The 19,209-nt window shown below is 47.6% G+C and overlaps 1 protein-coding gene across 1 annotated transcript; it reads right to left on the minus strand.

Moving 5' to 3' along the window:
• Positions 1-1,928: 1,928 nt before the first annotated feature.
• LOC115333133 lies at positions 1,929-16,392 on the minus strand. The gene is made up of 3 exons (XM_029995715.4): positions 15,501-16,392; positions 13,669-13,881; positions 1,929-3,613 (listed from the first exon to the last, which is right to left on the minus strand). The coding sequence occupies exons 1-3, from the start codon at positions 15,611-15,613 to the stop codon at positions 3,055-3,057; spliced, it is 885 nt and encodes a 294-aa protein (XP_029851575.3). The 5' UTR covers positions 15,614-16,392; the 3' UTR covers positions 1,929-3,054.
• Between the last annotated feature and the right edge of the window lie 2,817 nt (positions 16,393-19,209).

The following is a 19,209-nucleotide window of genomic DNA, read 5'->3' on the forward strand; positions in this document are numbered from 1 at the left end:
ACGAGAGACATTCAAGTTCCGAAGTCTCCAAATTTATTTGTGAAAAAGGGAATGCAACAAAATGGAGAAACGTCGTCACTTTTTCACAGTCGCCACCACGGCGGTCTCCAACAAGGTTCTATATGTTTTTTTTTTCTTTCTCGCATCGTCGACGCCACGAGTGCACGGCCGCTGGTGCAGAATCATTTGGGGGTCTGTTAAGTCCCCTGGGATATCAGTGATGCAACGGCGGGGCACGTTGAGAACACTCGACCAAGGAGAATAATTTCCACGATCGCAAACGGCCGTATTCGCTTGACGCAAGTTCTGGGGAACAGGGAACGTAAAAAAACCTATTCCGATATTCTTTTTTTTTTCTCCTATGAAGCGAAGTTTAAAGAAGTGTTGCCCCATTAGCCGCAGTGTTGACATGCCTGAAGATCACGAATGCGGCCGTTTGCGTTTTTTTTTGTTGTTGTTTGTTTGTTTGTTGTTTTGTTTTTGTTTTATTGCGCAAATATATATATATATATATATATATTTTTCTTCTAAAATGCCTTGTAGGTTACAGTCATGACAATCATGCCCTTCGGGATTCAGTTGGTGAGGAGGACGCCTTAGCTGTCATGGTCACCTTCATCTTTTCCGCTCTGGTGGTAACGCGAGAGGTTTTCGGTGGCAGGGACTCGCGGTGCTTCCATTGCCGCGACCGGCGTTAAGTTTAAGAACTGGAAGGCACGTTCTTCACGTCCCATGACGTTCTCTACTCAAGTTTTACTGAGCTTACAACAAATGTTCTACGTAGTGGAGCCACCGACCTTGGGCACTATAGGTGGGACCAGGTGACGCCGCGAGCGTTTGAGGACCTTGGCGATGTTGCAGTGTGTCTCATCATAGCCTCCTCTATACTCATAAAGTCTGGCAGTTCGACGACGGAGCCATGGAGTGCCTGGTCGCAGATTTGGAGCGCGAGGATCTGGTAACACCACAGAGCATTAAAGAGCCCTTTCTCGGGGAACTTGGACGTGAGCGCACAGCTTTTACAGCGGCGAGAACCCGAAACACACTTGTTCGCTCGGGAGAAGCGTGTTTCGGCGTCCCGCCGCAGCGGGGCGCCAGTCACGTGGCTCTCCTCTCATCTGTTGTCTGTTGCTCCACGGTTTCCATTTCGGCGGCCGTTTCTCGTGGCGATCTGCCAGGTTTTGATAGTATATAGGAAGCTATAATATCTCAATCACCATAAAAAAAAATAAAAAAAAACTCAGACGTGCTTTATATAAAGAAAAACCGCATCTCCATGTGGTGAAGGATGTTGATTGGGGCGAAGCTCTGGTGGTGCTTGTCTGCGTTGACGGTAAGCCGCAGCATGCCGAGCCTTTCGTTCGTTTTCATTCATGTCACGCTGCGGTCAAATGCTCAAATGCGTATATAACCACGTTCCATACCACACATTCTCTTTCCGACTTGGATGAAAACGAACGAAAGGCTCGGCATGCTGCGGCTCACCGTCTACGCAGACAAGCACCACCAGAGCTTCGCCCCAATAAACATCATTCACCATGTGGAGATGCGGGTTTTTTTTTTGCCCTACACGAGCACGGGAGCACGTGCTCAGGTGCTCGTGACCACGTAACCGCGTGAGCTCACGAGCAGGAGCACGTGCACCCGACGGAGGACGGACATGGTTAGCCCCTAAGGAGCTTCGCCCCTAAAAATCTTTTTACGTAAAGTAAGAGCGCCAACGAGCTTGAACATCATTACCATCAGGCCCGAGACTGATGCAAAGCAAAGGACAGCACAAACACACTTTATGCCTGTGCTGTCTTTTTCTTGCCTTTAGCTCCAGTCACACAGCTCGGATGCATCCTACAACACACGCGGTGGTGAGTTGCGGACATGATGGCAGCGAATTATTTGCGGACTTGAATCAAGCATGCCATGGAAGCTCGTTTTCTTCATAGAAATGTTCGAACATATCTGCATACTATTTTATTGCATGGCCATGTGACGGGACCATGCATGGTACCCTGAAACATCACGCCTCAGACAGTGTACTTTGTATGATGTGTTAGCAGTCTGTCCGCGGCTCTAGTCTCGGGGCTCTTTGTCATCATGACCAGGTCTTTTAAGGTGCGCCCATTTCTGAGACACAAATACGAGACCTCACATCTTGAATTGCCTTCAGTGGTCGATTCGAACCATTTCTAAAAACATAGTCCAAACTGACGGCTTCTTTTTTTAAAAAAATGGTCCGTCAGCTTTAAATAACATTTGGCAAAAAAAAAGACGCGTAATTTATTTATGTTACACTGTATGGCTGTATCCCTGCGGCAGTCAATCTCTATGCGAACGGGCCTTTACGCCTAAAATAATATTTAACACGGTAGAAAAAATATAAAAAGGCGTTGTCACGTGTTACAGTAACCCAGAGTAGGGTCGTGTTTGGATGAATGGCATGAGAATTTGAATGCGGTTGTCCTCATGCGTCTATGATGCAGGTTCCTGAAAGGACGGTGAAACTGAACTGACAAAGCCATAGTCTTAAGAGATCAGTGAATTCATGCAGATTTTTTTATAAGACATGCGCGTCAGTTTGTAATGACAGAGTGTGTTATGGGATAAAAGAGTATGAGGAAACCTAATGCTATAAGTTGTAACAGGTCTAAAAAATGTCTATAAATGACAATGTCAGATACAGTGATGTTTTGATGAAGAAGGTGCAAATGATGTAAGAAAGAGAAAGTTAAATTTAAAAATACATCACACTTTTTCTGGATGATCAAACACCCAATCTCGTCCTTAACTTTACAAAAAAAAAAAACCCACGTTAAATACACACAAAATACGTTCATAAAAAACTAGACATCAAACACACTCACACAATCACTTTTTACGCAAACAATAGCTCCACAGAACGGACGTATCAGATCGTCGTGCTTCTACCGTCTCGCGAGCGCTGCGTCTGCAATGATGTCTGCCACTCTCGTTGGCTAAGTGAAATCCATGTAGGAAAGTCATGCTTGCAGGCGTCCAGGCGTGTCGTTGCTCTCCGAAGGTAGTACATTGTTCACCACTTCAGTGCCCCTTAGGAAACAGATAAAGAAACAGCGCCCAAACGCCCATCCCTGCTGCAACTGGAACTAGCTGCAATGGCGGAGGAAGCGCACTGCGACCATACCGTTGCAGGACCTCGAAGCACGTCACAAAGAGGACAGCTCCTCCGCAGAGGGCGTCCATGACGCCTGCGGCGACTTCGTTCATCTTCGACCTCGCGGCAAGTCCCACGATACAGCCCAACGCTGGAACAATCGCATAGAACACTGAACCCCAAAGCATGAGGGTCCCACGTCCTGCAGACGCGTACAGGACCAAAGAAACAGCGTAGGCCAGAAGGTAGCTTTGCATCGCTGTGGTTAGGAAAGCCTTCCACGTGAAGTCGGCCGTCGCTCCCAGGGTATTGCTTCGAAGGTAGTACGCCAAAGAAACGGATCCCAGCAAGATGAGTGATCCCTGGACCACCGGTGCGACGAACAGGTCAGAGGGTCGAGGTTGAGGCATCAAGTTGCTGCCGTTGGCCGTAGATCCGTAGTAAGATCCGCTGACGGAGCCCAGCGGAGATCCTTCGGAAGAGCTTCTGCAAAAGCGCGAGTCATTAATTTCGTGCGGGAAAATATGTGCTCAATATCCTAGCTCTAGTCTTAAAGGGATACTTCAACGAAATTTGAAATATTCCCGTCGTGTTCAAAAATAGGTTGAATATGATCCACAATATCCGTAAATGACAATCGCACGTTTGTATTTTGAGCCTGGTGGCTGTATTTTTCGTTATAAACGGCCCACTCTGGCAAGCGCTCGGAGAAGGCCCAGCGGAGACCACGTGACATCCAACGCAATCGGGACGTAGGTCGTCTCAAGACGAGCAAAGCTACGGCGAGGCTGATGTCGAGAGGGTGGCCTAGTCGTTCCAGCCACCGAAGCGGCTGCTTTTGTACAAATTTTGAGTGACGGGATAATCTTCTATAATCTTCTAGGGGGACAATAGCGCCTTCTGTGACACACAAAAGGCATTCTCGGGAAGAGGGGAGTTCCTCCTGCCCCTCTTTTCTCGTCGTGGCCGGAGGCGAGACAACCTCCGTCACTAGCTGCCAAGGTTCCTAGACGAGCATTACAAATGAGGCGATAGCGACATCCACCAGGTGCTCTTTGCTAATCGTTTAATTCGTTTTAAAATTCCTTTTCGTGACTTTTTTAACAAGATATTGATATGTTCGATTTGATAGTGCTTTTTTGAACACATATAGACCAAAAAATGAGCGCCGAAATTTCGTTGTAGTATCCCTTTAAACAATATTCTTAATGCCCTAGTCCCACCACAGCGACAAACAGAACCAACCGACACCGACAAGCCTCAGACACGTGCAGCATGCACGCGATGATACTTTTGCAGGCTTGCAATCACCCCGTGTTTGCTTCAGGAGCGCCGAGAGACGGTAACCCTTCCAAAGGTACCGTCCCGTGCATGCTGCACGTGTTTTAGGCTTGTCGGTGTCGGTAGCGTTTGTTTGTCGCTCTAGTGGGACTAGGATCGATCTTGGTTTAGCGACCGATTCGGTCGTGTGCCTCTAACAGGTCCTTAATCTAGCCCAAAACAGAAACAAAATAAATTGCGGGAAGTCACACAAAGATGACCAGCACACGTTTTAGTCATCGAGGGAAAAGTATCGCATACTGTGTTTGCGGTCCTAATGTGCTTAAAAAACATTAAAAAAAGCCGTTGCTATGGGGTAACTAGTCTGCGATCATTGTTTTTGCGAAATTTATTTTAACAGGCGTTGGGGACAGTATTTGACCACACATTCCCGAATCAGATCCAGCAGATATGTCAAAATTGCAGCAGTAAACATAATATAGAACCAGATCCAGTACACTGGCAGTCATTGTGGATCGCAGGGTCTGAAGCCATTTCGGATTCGGCTTATTAAAAGACTTCCCGAAAGGGCAACAGATAGGGAATCTGACTTCTAGATACCACGGGTGATTATGGGTCAGACAATTTGACGCTGCATCTGGTTCAGCTTGCCTGTGAAATATGTTTTGAATGCTCAATACATAGGAAACCTGACATCTAGTACCATAGCCGGTGATGGTGGGCAAGATGTTATGATGCCGCCTCTGGTTCAGTTTGGCGGGGAAAGATTTTTCGAAAGCTCACCCATAGACGGTGACAAGTTAGGAATTCAAGTGAAGCTCTTTCCACTTTAGTAGAGCGAACTCTGGAGAGGAGGCGACATCTTCTCCAGTGTTCACTCTGCTGAAGTGGAAAGAGGTGAGAGAAGCTTTTCTTAATCTGTCCCTAACCATGGTAACGTTGTAGATGATGGCGAAACACATGATCTAATGCTACTTCTTGTTTATTTTAGTGTGAAGGCCTTCGTTGAAGCTCAATACAAGGAACCAGACATATTGCACCAGAGCAGCTGATGATGGCATAAAGATGGTCTAAGACCGTTTCTGGTTCATCTTGACAGAGCACGATTTTTTGAAGGCTGAATACATAAGGAACCCGACATCTGTGCCATAGGTCTTGGTGACTCAGGTGGTCTGACACCCAGCGGCGTAGACTTCCCATTTTCCCGGGGGGGGGGGGGGGGGGGCAGGCTGAGAAGTTTTCGAGGAAAGGGGGGCAGGGGCTTTTCCGCGCAAGCGGAAAAGCACCCCCACCCCCTCCCCCCCCCCCCCCCCCCCCCCCCCGGAAGCGCGCTGGGATTCTATTTCCCATGTATTTTCTCAATAAAGGCAACGTGTGCATTATTTTGTTTACATGCCACTACTAGAAACTCGTTACATGGCACGTAAACAGCGTCTCGGTAAGGATCATGGCCCGGGCCCGGGGGGGGGGGGGGGGGGGGGGGGGGGGGCCCAGCTTTCCCCTGGATCTCACCAGGAGGGGCACGAGCCCCGATGCCCGCCCCCCCCCCCCCCCCCCCGTAGTCTACGCCTATGCTGACACCACTTTTGGTTCAGCTTGACCGTGAAAGACTTCTTAAAAGCTGAATGCAGAAAGACATTGACATCTAAATTCGATGACAGGTCAAGAATTCAGGAGAAGCTCCTCCCATTTCTTTCCACTTGAGCAGAACAAACGCTGTAGAGGATATCACATGCTCTCCAGCGTTCGATTTGCTAAAGTTGGAAGAGGCGGAAGGGGCTTCCCTTAATTAACCCTTATTCGGTCACCGAATCTAGTACCTTAGGAGGCGATTGTGAATCCAGGTGGTCTGGTGTCCCTTCTGGGCCCGTTTGCTCGAAGCGCTAACCGCGGCTAAAGTTAGCCGCAGTACCTAGGAGAGGGATTTTTTTAAATCACGTGACTGGCTCGGTAGGGATGCGGGGAAACATGGCGGTGCACCAGTGAGTGAGCGCCGCTCGCTTTGGAACTAATATGTCGTTGTGGCTGCAATATCGGGCGCGTTAGTCAGCAACGAATGGTGCAGGAGGCTTTCGCTTTGCTTTACCTCACTTAAACCGCAAAGCATGGGCAATGACATCGCCGCATTTTTCAGATAGTTTTCGATTCTGGGAATTCCTAAGCCTAAATGAACGCGATAATTGTCGGCATGGCAACGTCTTTGGAAAGCGGATTGTTGATAGCACGCAAAAGCAGACAGCGTCCCAACAGACCTTTTTTCTAAATTATCCAGGCACCGAGGTGCATGCTACGACTGTAGATGCACGCGTCGCACGTGCTGGCGTCTGCAGTAGTAACCGTCCTAAAGCAAAAAGTCTAAAACAAATTTTGCATTGCACGCGCGTTCGTTAAAGCCTTATTATGATTTTCTACTTCGAATCTTTTATAAGAGGAAGGCCAGCGCGCGTGGACCGTAGAATTACACTTCCAGCGTTCTCCTCGCGATGCTTGGATAATTTCAAGGACGTTTAAACAGACAGGACCCGGCATGACGTCAGCCTGAGTGAAGCCGGAAGAGGCGTTTAATCCCAGACTGCCTTGCGCAGCCGTTCCGAGGCCGCGGGGTTGCGCACCGGCGGTTCGTCTGCTTTCTAATCTGCCCCGGCGTGTGCTTCACGAGGCTAGCTTTCGATGCGGTCGGCGTCCGCCGTGGGTGTCCACGATGCAAATGCTTTGCAGCGTGAGTGTTTATACTTAGTTCCACATTATGTGCGAGCGAAGTCAGAACTGGAAGCGCGAGCCCGTTGTTCTGTGCGCTCCTGGCTTGCATGCGCGCTCCTGCGATCTGCTGCTGCTGCTTATTAACAAATCCGTTGCGCACCGCCAAGTCCTTCACGGTGCGTCGTCTACAGGGTCTCAATTCTAGTCACTGACTTTCTGCTGGGCAACCAGGCGTTCGTTTATAATAATCTCATCCAATTCCGACCATACCGGTTTAAAAGTCTCCCGTTAAGCGCTGTTTCAAATAACGGTGGGTGCCGCCATTACTTTCGGTGCACACAGTCGCGTTGCCGCGGAAATGTCCCGAAATTAATGGCGGCGCCCACTCACTAGGCTTCCCATTGGTCAAAAAATGTTCGTTGCGGCTCGTGGCCACGCCTACTTCCGTTACACATCGCTCCATGCATTGAGGATAGGGACGCCACCTCCTGCCCATTATAACCTCCTTGGATAATTTAGAAGAAAGTCTTTTGGTGATGATGATGATTGGGGTTTAATGGCGCAAGAGCGACTACGGCCATATTGCGCCAAGAAAGTTAATTTAAGGAGCCTTGCATTTACATCTAACTTTACTTATCTATATCAAGTGCAAAAGGCCAATTGCATGTAGGAAACTTAAAACGCGAGCAAATGGTACCAAAGGTCTATCACCAAGCAAAAAATAAGGACGAAATGGAAGATGGTTTCTGAAAAGTTCTGGAAAATATCTTCGACGTTGATGATCGAAAAATCTACAATTCTACAGGATGTGAAGGACAGTTAACATTTTCCCACACTTTTCACAGAGCTTTACATCTTCACCGCAGAGCAAGTGCAGGTAAGTCAATCGAGAATGACCAATTCTCAAGCGGCATAAAAGAACTTCCGAACGGCGGTCCTTATGGGAGGAACTCTCCCACACTTCTAAGTTGGGCTTAATAATGTGAAGTTTGTTATCTATCTGTGTGCCCCAATCCTGTTGCCATAACTTAATAATTGACTTGTTTAAGGCTGGCTTGAGGTCTTGGTGCGGCAGGCCAAAAGACGTTTCCGTGTAATTTTTGCAGAAAGTGCAAGATGGTCTGCATTCTCGTTACCGGGAATGCCCACATGACTGGGCACCCAGCAGAAGTTTATAAATTGTCCTAGATGGAAAGCTTTGTTTATCTGAAAACGAACCTGTTGCACAAGAGCGTTCTTGCTGTCTGCTAAAGATGAAGTAGCTAAGAGAACACTTTGGGAACCAACAAACAGAACTGCTTTGTTAATGTTATTTTCTAGAATATATTCAATAGCCATCAGGATACCATACAGTTCAGCAGTAAAGATAGTTGCTAGAGGGTTGAGTTGCCTCACTTCACTGAAAGCGAGAGAATAAACTGCACAGCCTACGCAATTCAATGTTTTCGAGCCATCAGTGTAAAAGTGGAGATGGTCACTATATTTCTGCTCTAGCTCTGCGAACTCCCGCAAGAGAACAAGACGAGGAACAACCTTTTTGCTGTACTTCGAAAGTGACCAATCACAAGAGATTGGCACCAAATCCCAAGGAGCAACCCTATAGGCCTGTCTCAACAAAGGAGGCTCATCAAAACAAAGGTGCAGCGACCTTGCCATGCTCTCAGCCCGAAGGCTCAAGGGCCGAACAATACTGGGCTTATTCTCAAAAAGGCGCAATGATGCAGAGGTCTGCAGAGCAGAGAATGCAGGGTGGTGTGGATCACTACAAACTTTGTAGGCATAGCAGAGACTAAGATATTGTCTGCGTCGCTCAAGGGACATCTGATGTGTTTCAGCATACAGACTCGGCACGGGCGACGTGCGAAAAGCACCTGTGGCTAGACGCAGGCCAAGGTGATGGATTGGGTCTAACATCTTCAAAGCAGATGGTCGTGCCGACGCATATACCGGTGCACCATAATCCAACCGGGACCGCACTGGAGAGTTATAAATTCGCAGCAGACATCGTCTGTCAGACCCCCAAGTTGTGTGCGACAGCACTTTAAGAATATTGGAAGATCGTAGGCATTTTCGTTTTAGTTCTTTCAAATGGGGTACGAATGTGAGCTTCTTGTCGAATATCACGCCTAGAAACTTGTGCGCCTCCTTAACAGTAATGGGAACGTTATTCAGATGCAAGGTAGGATCCGGTGACAACCCTCGACGCAGCGAAAAAAGAACACATACTGTTTTGTCGGGGGAGAAGCGAAACCCATTTTCGGCTGCCCACTTGCTCATCATGTTGATTGTCAGTTGCAGTTGACGTTCACAACTATGCAGATTGCAAGAAGAAACTGAAATTTGCACATCATCCACATACAAAGAATAAGATACTGTCGGTGGTATCACCTGAGCCAGGCTATTGATTTTAACTGCAAAAAGTGTGACACTAAGCACCCCTCCCTGAGGGACACCACTTTCTTGAGAAAACACATCTGATAAGGTGGAGCCCAGAAGGACTTGGAAAGTACGTCCCATTAAGAAGCTTTGTATGCATCGCAACATGCGACCCCGAACACCTTAAGCATACAGATCCCGCAGGATCCCATAGCGCCACGTTGTATCGTACGCCTTTTGCAGATAAAAAAACACAGAGAGACAGACCTGGCGGTGTACAAACGCCTCACGAATAGAGGTTTCAAGGTGGACTAAGTGGTCCAGGGTGGAACGTCCAGCTCTAAAATCACACTGATTAATGTCAAGCACATTCTCACTCTCCAAGAAATGAATGAGACGTCGGTTAATCATTCTTTCGTAGGTTTTTCCCAAGCAACTTGTGAGAGCAATGGGTCGGTAGCTAGTTGGTTGAGAAGCATCTTTGCCAGGCTTCAGAAGAGCGATTACATGAGCTCTTTTCCAAACCTCGGGGAATGCAGAGCGATGCCACAATGAGTTATAAAAGGTCAACAAACTGCCTAGAGAATCAGGTGACAGGTGCCTTAACATCTCATAATGAACATTATCTGGTCCAGGAGCAGACTGTTTCTTTACAGTAAGAGCCACTTTGAGCTCAGAGAGTGTAAAAGGCCTGTTGTACGGAGCGTCACGAGCACCAGACAAAATGATTGGTTGTTTCTCTGCTGTCGAACTGAACTTTTTAAAGGCTTCACTGCAGTTGCGTAAACTAGAAACATTCTGAAAATGTTTCCCAAGAACATTCGCTTGATCTCTCAGAGATGTTGAAGATGATGCAGGGAAGAGAGGAGTTTTGAAAGGTAAGTAGTCGCCCCTAACCTTTCTAAGCCGATCCCACGCTTCTTTTGTAGATACAAAACTACTCAAGGACGTCAAATACTTTCTCCAGGAGCTTCCCTTCGCCTGGCGTCTTGTCCAGCGAGCTTTAGCTCTCGTTTTCTTAAACTCAAGTAAGTTGCTAGAAGTTGAATATCTACGAAAGATGCACCAAGCTTTGTTCTGGGACTTTCGTGTTGTTTTACAGTCATCATTCCACCATGGCTTGCATCTCTTAGGAAGACGACCAGACGTTTGAGGGATACTTCGTGTGGCAGCATGTATTATAACCTCTGTGACATACAGCGTTGCTTCATCTGGATTCATGTTTGAGATTATAGAAGAATCAATCAGTGCCTCTAATTGAAAAATGGACCAATCTGCCCTATCTAGTTTCCATAGGGGCATTCGTGTTAACAGAGTCGGAAGAGAGACAGTACTCTCTAAAACAATCGGGAAGTGATCGCTCCCAAAGGGATTATTAAAAACCTTCCATGAAAAGCATGGAAGTAATGAAGGTGAAGTAATAGAAAGGTCAATAGATGTAAATGAGTTGTGAGCAGAACTAAAAAAAGTAGGCTCTCTCCCGTTAAAAATACACAAGTTAGATGATAATAAAAACCGCTCAATTACTCGGCCTCGAGAATCGAGGCGAGTACTGCCCCACATGGGGTGATGGGCATTAAAATCTCCTAAAATTAAGAAGGGTTGAGGAAGCTGTCCTACAAGACCCTGAAGTTCGTGAAGTTTCAATGGAACGTTTGGTGGCAAATAAATGGACACAATTGTAATGAGGCGGTCTAAAAGAAGGCGTACCGCTACAGCTTCGAGCGGTGTGCAGAGAGGGACCTCCGAGCAGGCAACCCCGCTCTGCACGACCACTGCTACGCCACCAGAACTGGAACTCAGACGATCTTTGCGGAACACTTGATAACGTCGTAAAATCTGTGTATGATGTGTTTGAAGATGAGCCGAAGAGGCACAGGAGGTGCAGGGCAGAGTGTCTTTCAACTCTGCCTCCTCCGGCCCCTTGGGTACTGGGGGAGCGGCACGAGGGTTGTGCCGCTCTTTCGGAGAGGAGGTCCTCTCTGAGGAGGTCGGGCGGGAGTTTCGCCCCCTCTCCCCGGCAGAGGACCGCGATGTGCGGACAGGTGCGGCATTTGCCGGCCGGTCTAGAACCAGCGAAGCAGCATGTGCACTCCCTCCATGAAGAGGGGGGCACTGCTGCCCTAGTTGGGGGGTTGGGGCCCTGAGGGCTGCCTCCAGAACCTCAGGTGAGACCTGGGTAGCCCTCGACTCCGAGCGTGGCACAAGACCCCTCCGTGCCACGTCGGCGTATGATCCCTTCGACATGAAGGAATACCTTTTCTTTGCTTCGCTATAGCTGATATTTTCTTTGGCTTTAATGGCAATGATTTCCTTTTCTTGCTTCCATATGGGACAGCCACGATAGTAGGTAGGGTGTGGTCCATCGCAATTAACGCAGTGGGCCACATTCTCGCAATTGCCAGAGATGTGATACTGACTGCCACACTTTGCACAAGTCTCCTTCCCTCGACAGCTGCGTGTTCCGTGACCAAAACGCTGGCAACGGAAACACCGCTGGGGGTTGGGGACAAAAGGGCGGATGTGGCAGTTCAGGTATCCAGCCTTGATTGTTTGTGGTAGTGTATGCCTCTCAAATGTAAGGATGACGTGTTTTGAGGGAATTTTTACACTATCCTTTTTGAACATAATCCGTTTTACTGCGACAACGCCGGCACCTTGGAGTCCCTCGAGGAGTTCTTCCTCACTAGTGTGAAGGAAGTCGTCCTCAGAGAGGACTCCACGAATGGTGTTCAGTGTGCGGTGAGGGCTCACCGACACTTTCACATCAAATATGGTGTTCAGCTTGAGAAGCGCTTCACTTTGCTTTTTGTTATTTATCTCAACTAGGAGGTCTCCTGAGTGGAGTTTTTTAACCTTGTAGGAAAACCCTACAAGGTGTTCAAGTACTTTGGCTACTACAAATGGTGAAAGCTTTGACACAGGTTTCTGTTCATCGAGGGAATGAACAACGAAAAACTTCGTGAAGTTTTCTACCTCTGGTTCTTTTTCAATAGTCTTGTGTTCAGGGCAGCGCCTTTTAACGGCTTGCCCCGAACGGGGTTTGGAAGAGAGGGGCGCCATAAGAGGGCAAGGAGTGTTCGGAATCTGTGGCGCGCCGCCCACCACGGTGCCCAACGAGGGAATAGGTAACACCCCATAACAAATATGGCTTTGCTGGAAGCATTACTCTATTAGCGCTACCCAGAAACTATAACCAAGTGTGGATCTGGACGAGAGTATCTGTCACCACCCAAGGTTAGCCCTTGCCGCCAAAGGAGTTGAAAAAGGAAAGGAGGGAAATGAGAAGAGTGAAAAGAAGAAGAAGACAAGGGTGAAAGAAAGGAGGGGATAGTAGAAGTGGCGACTAGGCTGAATCATCCTGGTCGGGCCAAGCCAGGACTCCCGTCTACGGGAAGCGGGGGCCGACGTGGTGTATTGCCTCGCCCGGGGGGCCCCGAAGGGTCCAAACCTACCCCGGGCTCGGCTCAACCACCAGGATGCCCTTTTCCCCGGACACGGGAAAGCCACGCACAGCCAGACGTGGGCAGGCGAACCCTCATGGCTCGGGGTCCGTGGAGACGCCACTCTCCAAACACCTGCTTTCACAGGTGCCCCCTGCGGGGAAGAAAGTCTTTTGGGACGCTGTCTGCTTTTGTGTGCTATCAGTACCCGGCCGATTGAGTCGAGGCAATCCGCTTTCCAAAGACGTTGCCATGCCGACAATTATCGCGTTCATTTAGGCTTAGGAATGCCCAGAATCGAAACACTATCTAAAAAATGCGCCGATGTCCTTGCCCATGCTTTGCGGTTGAATTGTGGTAAGGCAAAGCGAAAGCCTCCTGCACCATTCGTTGCTGACTAACGCGCTCGATATTGCAGCTACAGCGACATATTATTTCCAAAGCGAGCGGCGCTCACTCGCTGGGGCGCCGCCATGTTTCCCCGCATCCCTACCGAGCCCAGTCACGTGATTTCAAAATCCCTCTCCTAGGTACTGCGGCTAACTTTAGCCGTGGTTAGTGCTTCGAGCAAACGGGCCCTGGTTCAGCTTAATTGTGAGAAAAATAAACTTTTTAAAAGTTGAACCCAGAGAACCTTAGATTTAGTATCACAGCAGTTGATGATGCGTCACATGATTTGATATGCCACCTCTGGTTCAGCTTTATTGAAAGAGACTTCTCAAAGGCTCAATATATACGCACCGGCTCATGATACGTCGGTTCCGGAAGAGACTGTACGCTCGCAGGAGCTCTTGGCCAAGAAAAGAGAGCAGAAAGCCCGAAGACAAGGTGACCTCGGCGACCGGGAAGTGGGGCTGGAGACCGCTCATGACGTCAGAGGCTTGTGGAAGGAGTTCCAACAAGCTGACGCCGAGCAGTAGTCCGCCGGTGAACAGCATGGCGCTGCAGAAGTACCTGCGACGTAACGACAAACCCGGTTTAGGATTGACACTACAAAAACAAAAGCATTAAAGTTAGAACATGAACCAAACAAATACGGTACAAGGATTTTTTTTTTTTTTCTATACAACGTTGCTGCTGTTTGAGTTTCTTATTGCAGAGGAGGAAGGGTTCATGGCGAAGTGTCTACAAGTTATTAGATATTTGGTCGTGATTCTCAGTGTGATTTCTTTAGCTGGTTCAAATTACTATTACTGCTCACTGGACACAATAAAGGTATTTGATTAGTTTTCAATCCAGAACGGTATCTAAAGATAATTACCAAGGATGAAGAAGTTACGGTGCACTTGCACATTCAGCCCTGTCACGCGCAGATATGTTATCGTCTGTCGAGCACACAATGGCTAAACAGAAAACAATCAGTTATCATTAAATAATTGCCAGAGAAGACAACCTTAGAATCTAGGAAACAAAATCCCGGTTTCTTGTCATGTCGTGCACTGCGGCGACCGCCGCGACGTTGCGTACTGCAACAGTTACGCCACCCGCTTTCACCGCTAAATTTAGCGTCCTCTGAATATAGCGAACTTACTTCCCCATTAATTTACCGGAAGGCGCTCGTGTTACACTGTGGCGTCACGTGACATCATGCCCACATTGGCAGTGTGACGCCATTAAGTTAAGGGATACTAAACTCCCGCTAAATTTAGCTGAGAGCCGCTAAAGTTAACGAGCCATGACCGTACTAAAACAAAAAATACAAAAAAAAAACCAACAGCACGGGATTTCTTGTGAGACCTCGCAAATAACAGCTAACGCCATAAAATGTTTGCTATGACATGACACTTGTCGTACGTCATAATATATAACACAAGCTTGATCATGCCGACAAAGACCAGTGAGCAGAGAATGTGCTCCACACAAACCACGAACGGACGGATGCTAAGCTTGCGGAACCTATAAACCAAAAGTGTGATGATGATGCACCCCCTCACCCTTCTAAGCCAATTTGCTCCCACTCTGCACTTTTCTATGACCAGGCAGTGTTGGATACCACCAGGATGATCACATACACTTTTTTTTATATCTTAACCTTTTTTGTGTCCTTACCTTATCTTTTTCTTTTCCCTTCCCTCCCTTATTCGTCTACTCGCCATACTACGCTGTCCTTCCCCTCTTCATCTGCATCCCTTCCCAAGGCCTCCTAGATAACAAGGCCGGTAGAGCACGTAGCGATGTCGTCATCGGCGAAGGCCCAACGCTGGCTACTGATTGAAAACGACGATTGCGTCAATGTTCGGCTCAAACTTGACTCGAAGCAGTCGTTTCCAGTCTGTTTCCAGCTTTGGCCTTCGCTGGTAACGCAGAAATGTCGACACTGCGGCCTTGTCTTCTAGGCGGTGTTGCCCTTCCCCACACTCTCACTCCCTCTTATCCTACAGTGGTTTTCTCGACAAATTTTACGGGGAAGCAACACCGTCGTAGAGGTCACTTGACGTCAAGTCACGACGTCAATTTCCCCGCTAATAATAGCCGGGAAACTGGACTGTGCAACGCTCGTTTGTGACTGTCCTTCGATCGTGACGATTTCCTCATAAAATAAAGCACATGCTGTGTTAAAACAAAGCGCTCACCGTGGATGCCGCTGCTTGGCGTCCAACCGAAGATGCAGCCAGTGGGCTAGGATCCCGGAGACCGCGTTCCCCACGAAGAGCAGCACCGGCGCCAGTACTTGGGCCGCCTCCATGACGGCGACGGACCGACTGAAACTGCCGACAGGCGTCACCCGCAAGCTGGGGAACCTCCCCGGCGCACAAGTTCAAACGGATCCACAGAAGGCGCTTTTTTTCTTTTCCAAAGCGCGCAGTTTCATCACGCAACACTTCTTCGCTGGAAGGGTCACTTTCGAGAGTCGCCTCTGATAAGAGCAGACATATCTGGGTCATAATACATGGTTACCTGATAAGGTCAAGAAGCAAATCGTAGAAAAGAACGAGCACAAGGGCCGAAGACCTATGTCTTCATCTGCGGATGAAGACTAATCCTACGGTCCCATCTCGTTTTTCTTTTTCTTTTAGACGACCAAAGTCTTTTAGACTGAAAGGGCGTGCTGATACTTGAACAGGGGACTTGGATAAGATACCGCCGAACAAAAACTGATAGCGAACTGGTTCGCTGGGGTCTTTCTCGAGCACGAAGTTGAGGCTGACCTGAAGAGACAAACTTCTTGGAGGGACTCTTGAGAACACACACGTGAACGGACGACTTCCAGAGGGAAGCACTCGACGTTAGGCCAGCTGTTCCGGACGCTTTTTTGTGCGGCGGATGATTCGCGACTCGCAGAAACATTGCGATGATCATGATTCGTAAAAGAACACAGACGAATGCGATAAGAGCTGCGCACTTAGCAACACGCGTGAGTTATCACGAATTTGCGGAGCGATACGAAGATTGTGGCTGGAAATTCGGCGATACGGACATGTTTGAAAGCGCGTGCAGTACAGCTGCCACGAACATTGCACAGATATCGCTTATTTGCGATGCGGTATCGCTCCGGATCTCGGAGCCAAGATAAGAGGATGTGCCAGTCGGATGGTATTCGCGTCTGCGACCGCCTGTCTGGGACAGTCTCGTGTATAGACCGTTTTCGTGTGACGGTTGCCATGTTGAAACATGACGCAGTCCGGTTGTGGAACAAAAACTAAATAGTTCAAGCATGACTGGTAGAGAAAAGTATAGCCAAGAAAAAGTAGAACTATTTTCACGGTCCCCTTGAATTCTAGCGCCTTCCAATCAACAAACAAAGTGATTTGTCGTATTGCCCCTGCTGAGCCCCGTCAGGATTCAACATGGCAGTCGCAATAAAAAAAATGTCTATACCCAACGCAAAAAAAATGAATATTTTTGTTAAATTCAGAGGAGTAATTGATGTCACGTGACTTGACAATCAAGTGACGTCATGGTATTATGTGGCACCATGAGTTCACCTCTAGCCGTCATGTAACCACGTCGCGTAAAGTCAGGGTCCGGTGGCGTCAATTTTCACGATAAATTTAGCGGGGAAGGTAATAAACATTTAGGAATTTTTCGTCTATCGTTTTCGCCGTCCCGCAACGATCTCCCCAACCTGCTACTATACCCGGAACTCTACAGTCAAGGCCATCGGCGCGCAGGCGCAGTAGTGGATTCTTCGTTGCGGAGGGCTTAGCGGGATGGGAAACGCGGTCTACGAAAACTCCCTAATACGTTCTTCACTACCCGAACCGTTCGTTTAATTCTTCTTAACAAATTTGAACGATCGATCATTAAATGCTACTTTACAGGACCTTGCGGATCCGGTAATTTGTTTCTGTACGCACTATGTCTTGAATAGCGCCGAGTCATATCGCGCCATTTCCGTGTACCGTTACCAGGGTTGTAAAGTACTTAGGTACAAGTAGTTGGAAATCGGTATCCAAGTACTTTTGTTGCACCTGAGGGTCAAACCTAGGTACTTTCATTTCTCGGTATTACAGTATCTGTATCTTAGGTACATTTTCCAGTAACATGTAAATAAGTGAAGTTACTTTTTACAGGCGCTTGGTGAAAATGATAGAAACTATAAATCTTGAAGTATTAACACACTACCATGTGCCGTGATTAACGTTGAGTTAGGTACGACCTGGGAGGCACTGACTTGATCGAACGACGTTTTAGCGAACGAAGCCCTGCCCACGATGTTGCATTGAACGACACTTCAGCGAATGGCGGTGTTCATTTACGCTAACGGTGGATCAGCGATGCCGTTCTAGCGGTACCAATATATATCGAATCGCTTCGGAGCTCCATTTGGAAAAAACAGCGACCTGCATCCTTCATCTCAAACCAAAATCGACTTTATTGCGTGTTTAAAGCTCCTCTGAGAGCTACACAAGGGAGGAGATAACTTGAAAGATGTGCGCAGTTTCTGTTGCCTGTATCTTGTCCTGGTGGTGGCTCTCTTCTGCCATAAATACAAGATTTAATTAAAATAATTTTAATTACAATCGTAAAGCAATGTAACATCACAAATTTAATACAGTTTCCACTCAATAAATCAGACTCAACTTTTGCTGTTGTTAAAACTTTAAAAAAAGTTCCGAAAGAAAAAAAAAAAGCTTATTTTTCTTCCGACTAACAAACAAATTAAAAAAAAAATACGCGGAAGCTTGAAGCCTTCCGATCGTCGTCGCGAAAGTTAGGTACATGTGCACTCGACTCGTGCGTTTCTTCATGCGGCCGACGTCTTCTGGGCCCCTCGACGTCAGCACCGGCTCTGGGGGCAAGAACGTCAACAAGAGAGTTTCGGCGGTTTCGGCGTGACATGGTAAACAGCGGGGGCTGTGGCCTTGGTGAACCGATTGGAGACTCGTGACAAGGCACGTGAGGAGTCAACTCGGATGTGGACATCGCATTGACACCAATAAAGCACATTTATCGAACTCGTTATTGTGTGTATCCTTAGTATAAAAAGCTTTACTTCCAATATGTTCTCATGACAAATTTGGGGAAAATACATAAAGAAAGTATCTCTCAAGCAACTGTACCTTTACCTCGGTACATATATAAGCGAGTACTTAGATAGTACTTAGGTACGTTTTTGTATGAGTAACTGTAACTGTATCTTAGGTACATTTTTGAAATAACTTTTACAACCCTGACCGTTACGCATGTGAAATGTCCGCAGAGACCTTTGTTTTTTTATTCAAAATGGCCTTCCACGCTCCCTTTGAAAAAAAAAAAAAAAAGCTTGATAGGGTGTTGCTTTGCACGCTTATAGCAACAGTGAAAAGGTGGCTCCTTTTTTTTTTTCCTTTAACGCCATGTAGATTTGTGGGTTGCAAATAGTATAACAAAAAGCTGCGCTATCATGGCGCAGTGCAAAAAGCACTGCGCCATGCTAGCGAGCAAAACTGTACTCCCTGTCAGTGTTAACAATTAAACGAAGAATGAACAAATGCGAGTGTCAATACATGACTTGCACTGACGCCGGATGGATGGATGGATGCTAACGGCAGTACTCTTTTATAACGGGCGGCAACTTGCGCCACCTAGCCAGGAAACCAAGAAAAGAAGAAATATTATTCCTATTTTTGCCTTTCCAAGCCAATTTCCTTTCCCTTTGCATTTTTCTAACTATCACCAGGCAGTATGAGATATCGCCAGGATGTCCTTTGGGGGATCGGGCCAAAAATCTAAAAACATCACCCCCACCTTCTGTCCCCTCACACGAGCTCCCATTGTGGTGGCTTGCTGCTGAGCGCGTACCTCTGGCAGCCTACATTGCGCACCGCCGATTTCGTCTTTTCTTAGAATGTCGGCAAG

This window comes from Ixodes scapularis, unplaced genomic scaffold, assembly GCF_016920785.2.
Source record: "Ixodes scapularis isolate PalLabHiFi unplaced genomic scaffold, ASM1692078v2 PGA_scaffold11__112_contigs__length_91849675, whole genome shotgun sequence".
NCBI lineage: Eukaryota > Metazoa > Arthropoda > Arachnida > Ixodida > Ixodidae > Ixodes > Ixodes scapularis.

Coding starts and splice junctions, on each gene's coding strand:
- LOC115333133 (XM_029995715.4), bottom strand. CDS start 15,613: ATGGAGGCGGCCCAAGTACTGGCGCCGGTGCTGCTCTTCGTGGGGAAC. Junction 13,882..15,500: donor GCCAAGCAGCGGCATCCACG/GTGAGCGCTTTG, acceptor GTTACGTCGCAG/GTACTTCTGCAGCGCCATGC. Junction 3,614..13,668: donor AACCGACGTATCATGAGCCG/GTGCGTATATAT, acceptor GCGCTTTTGCAG/AAGCTCTTCCGAAGGATCTC.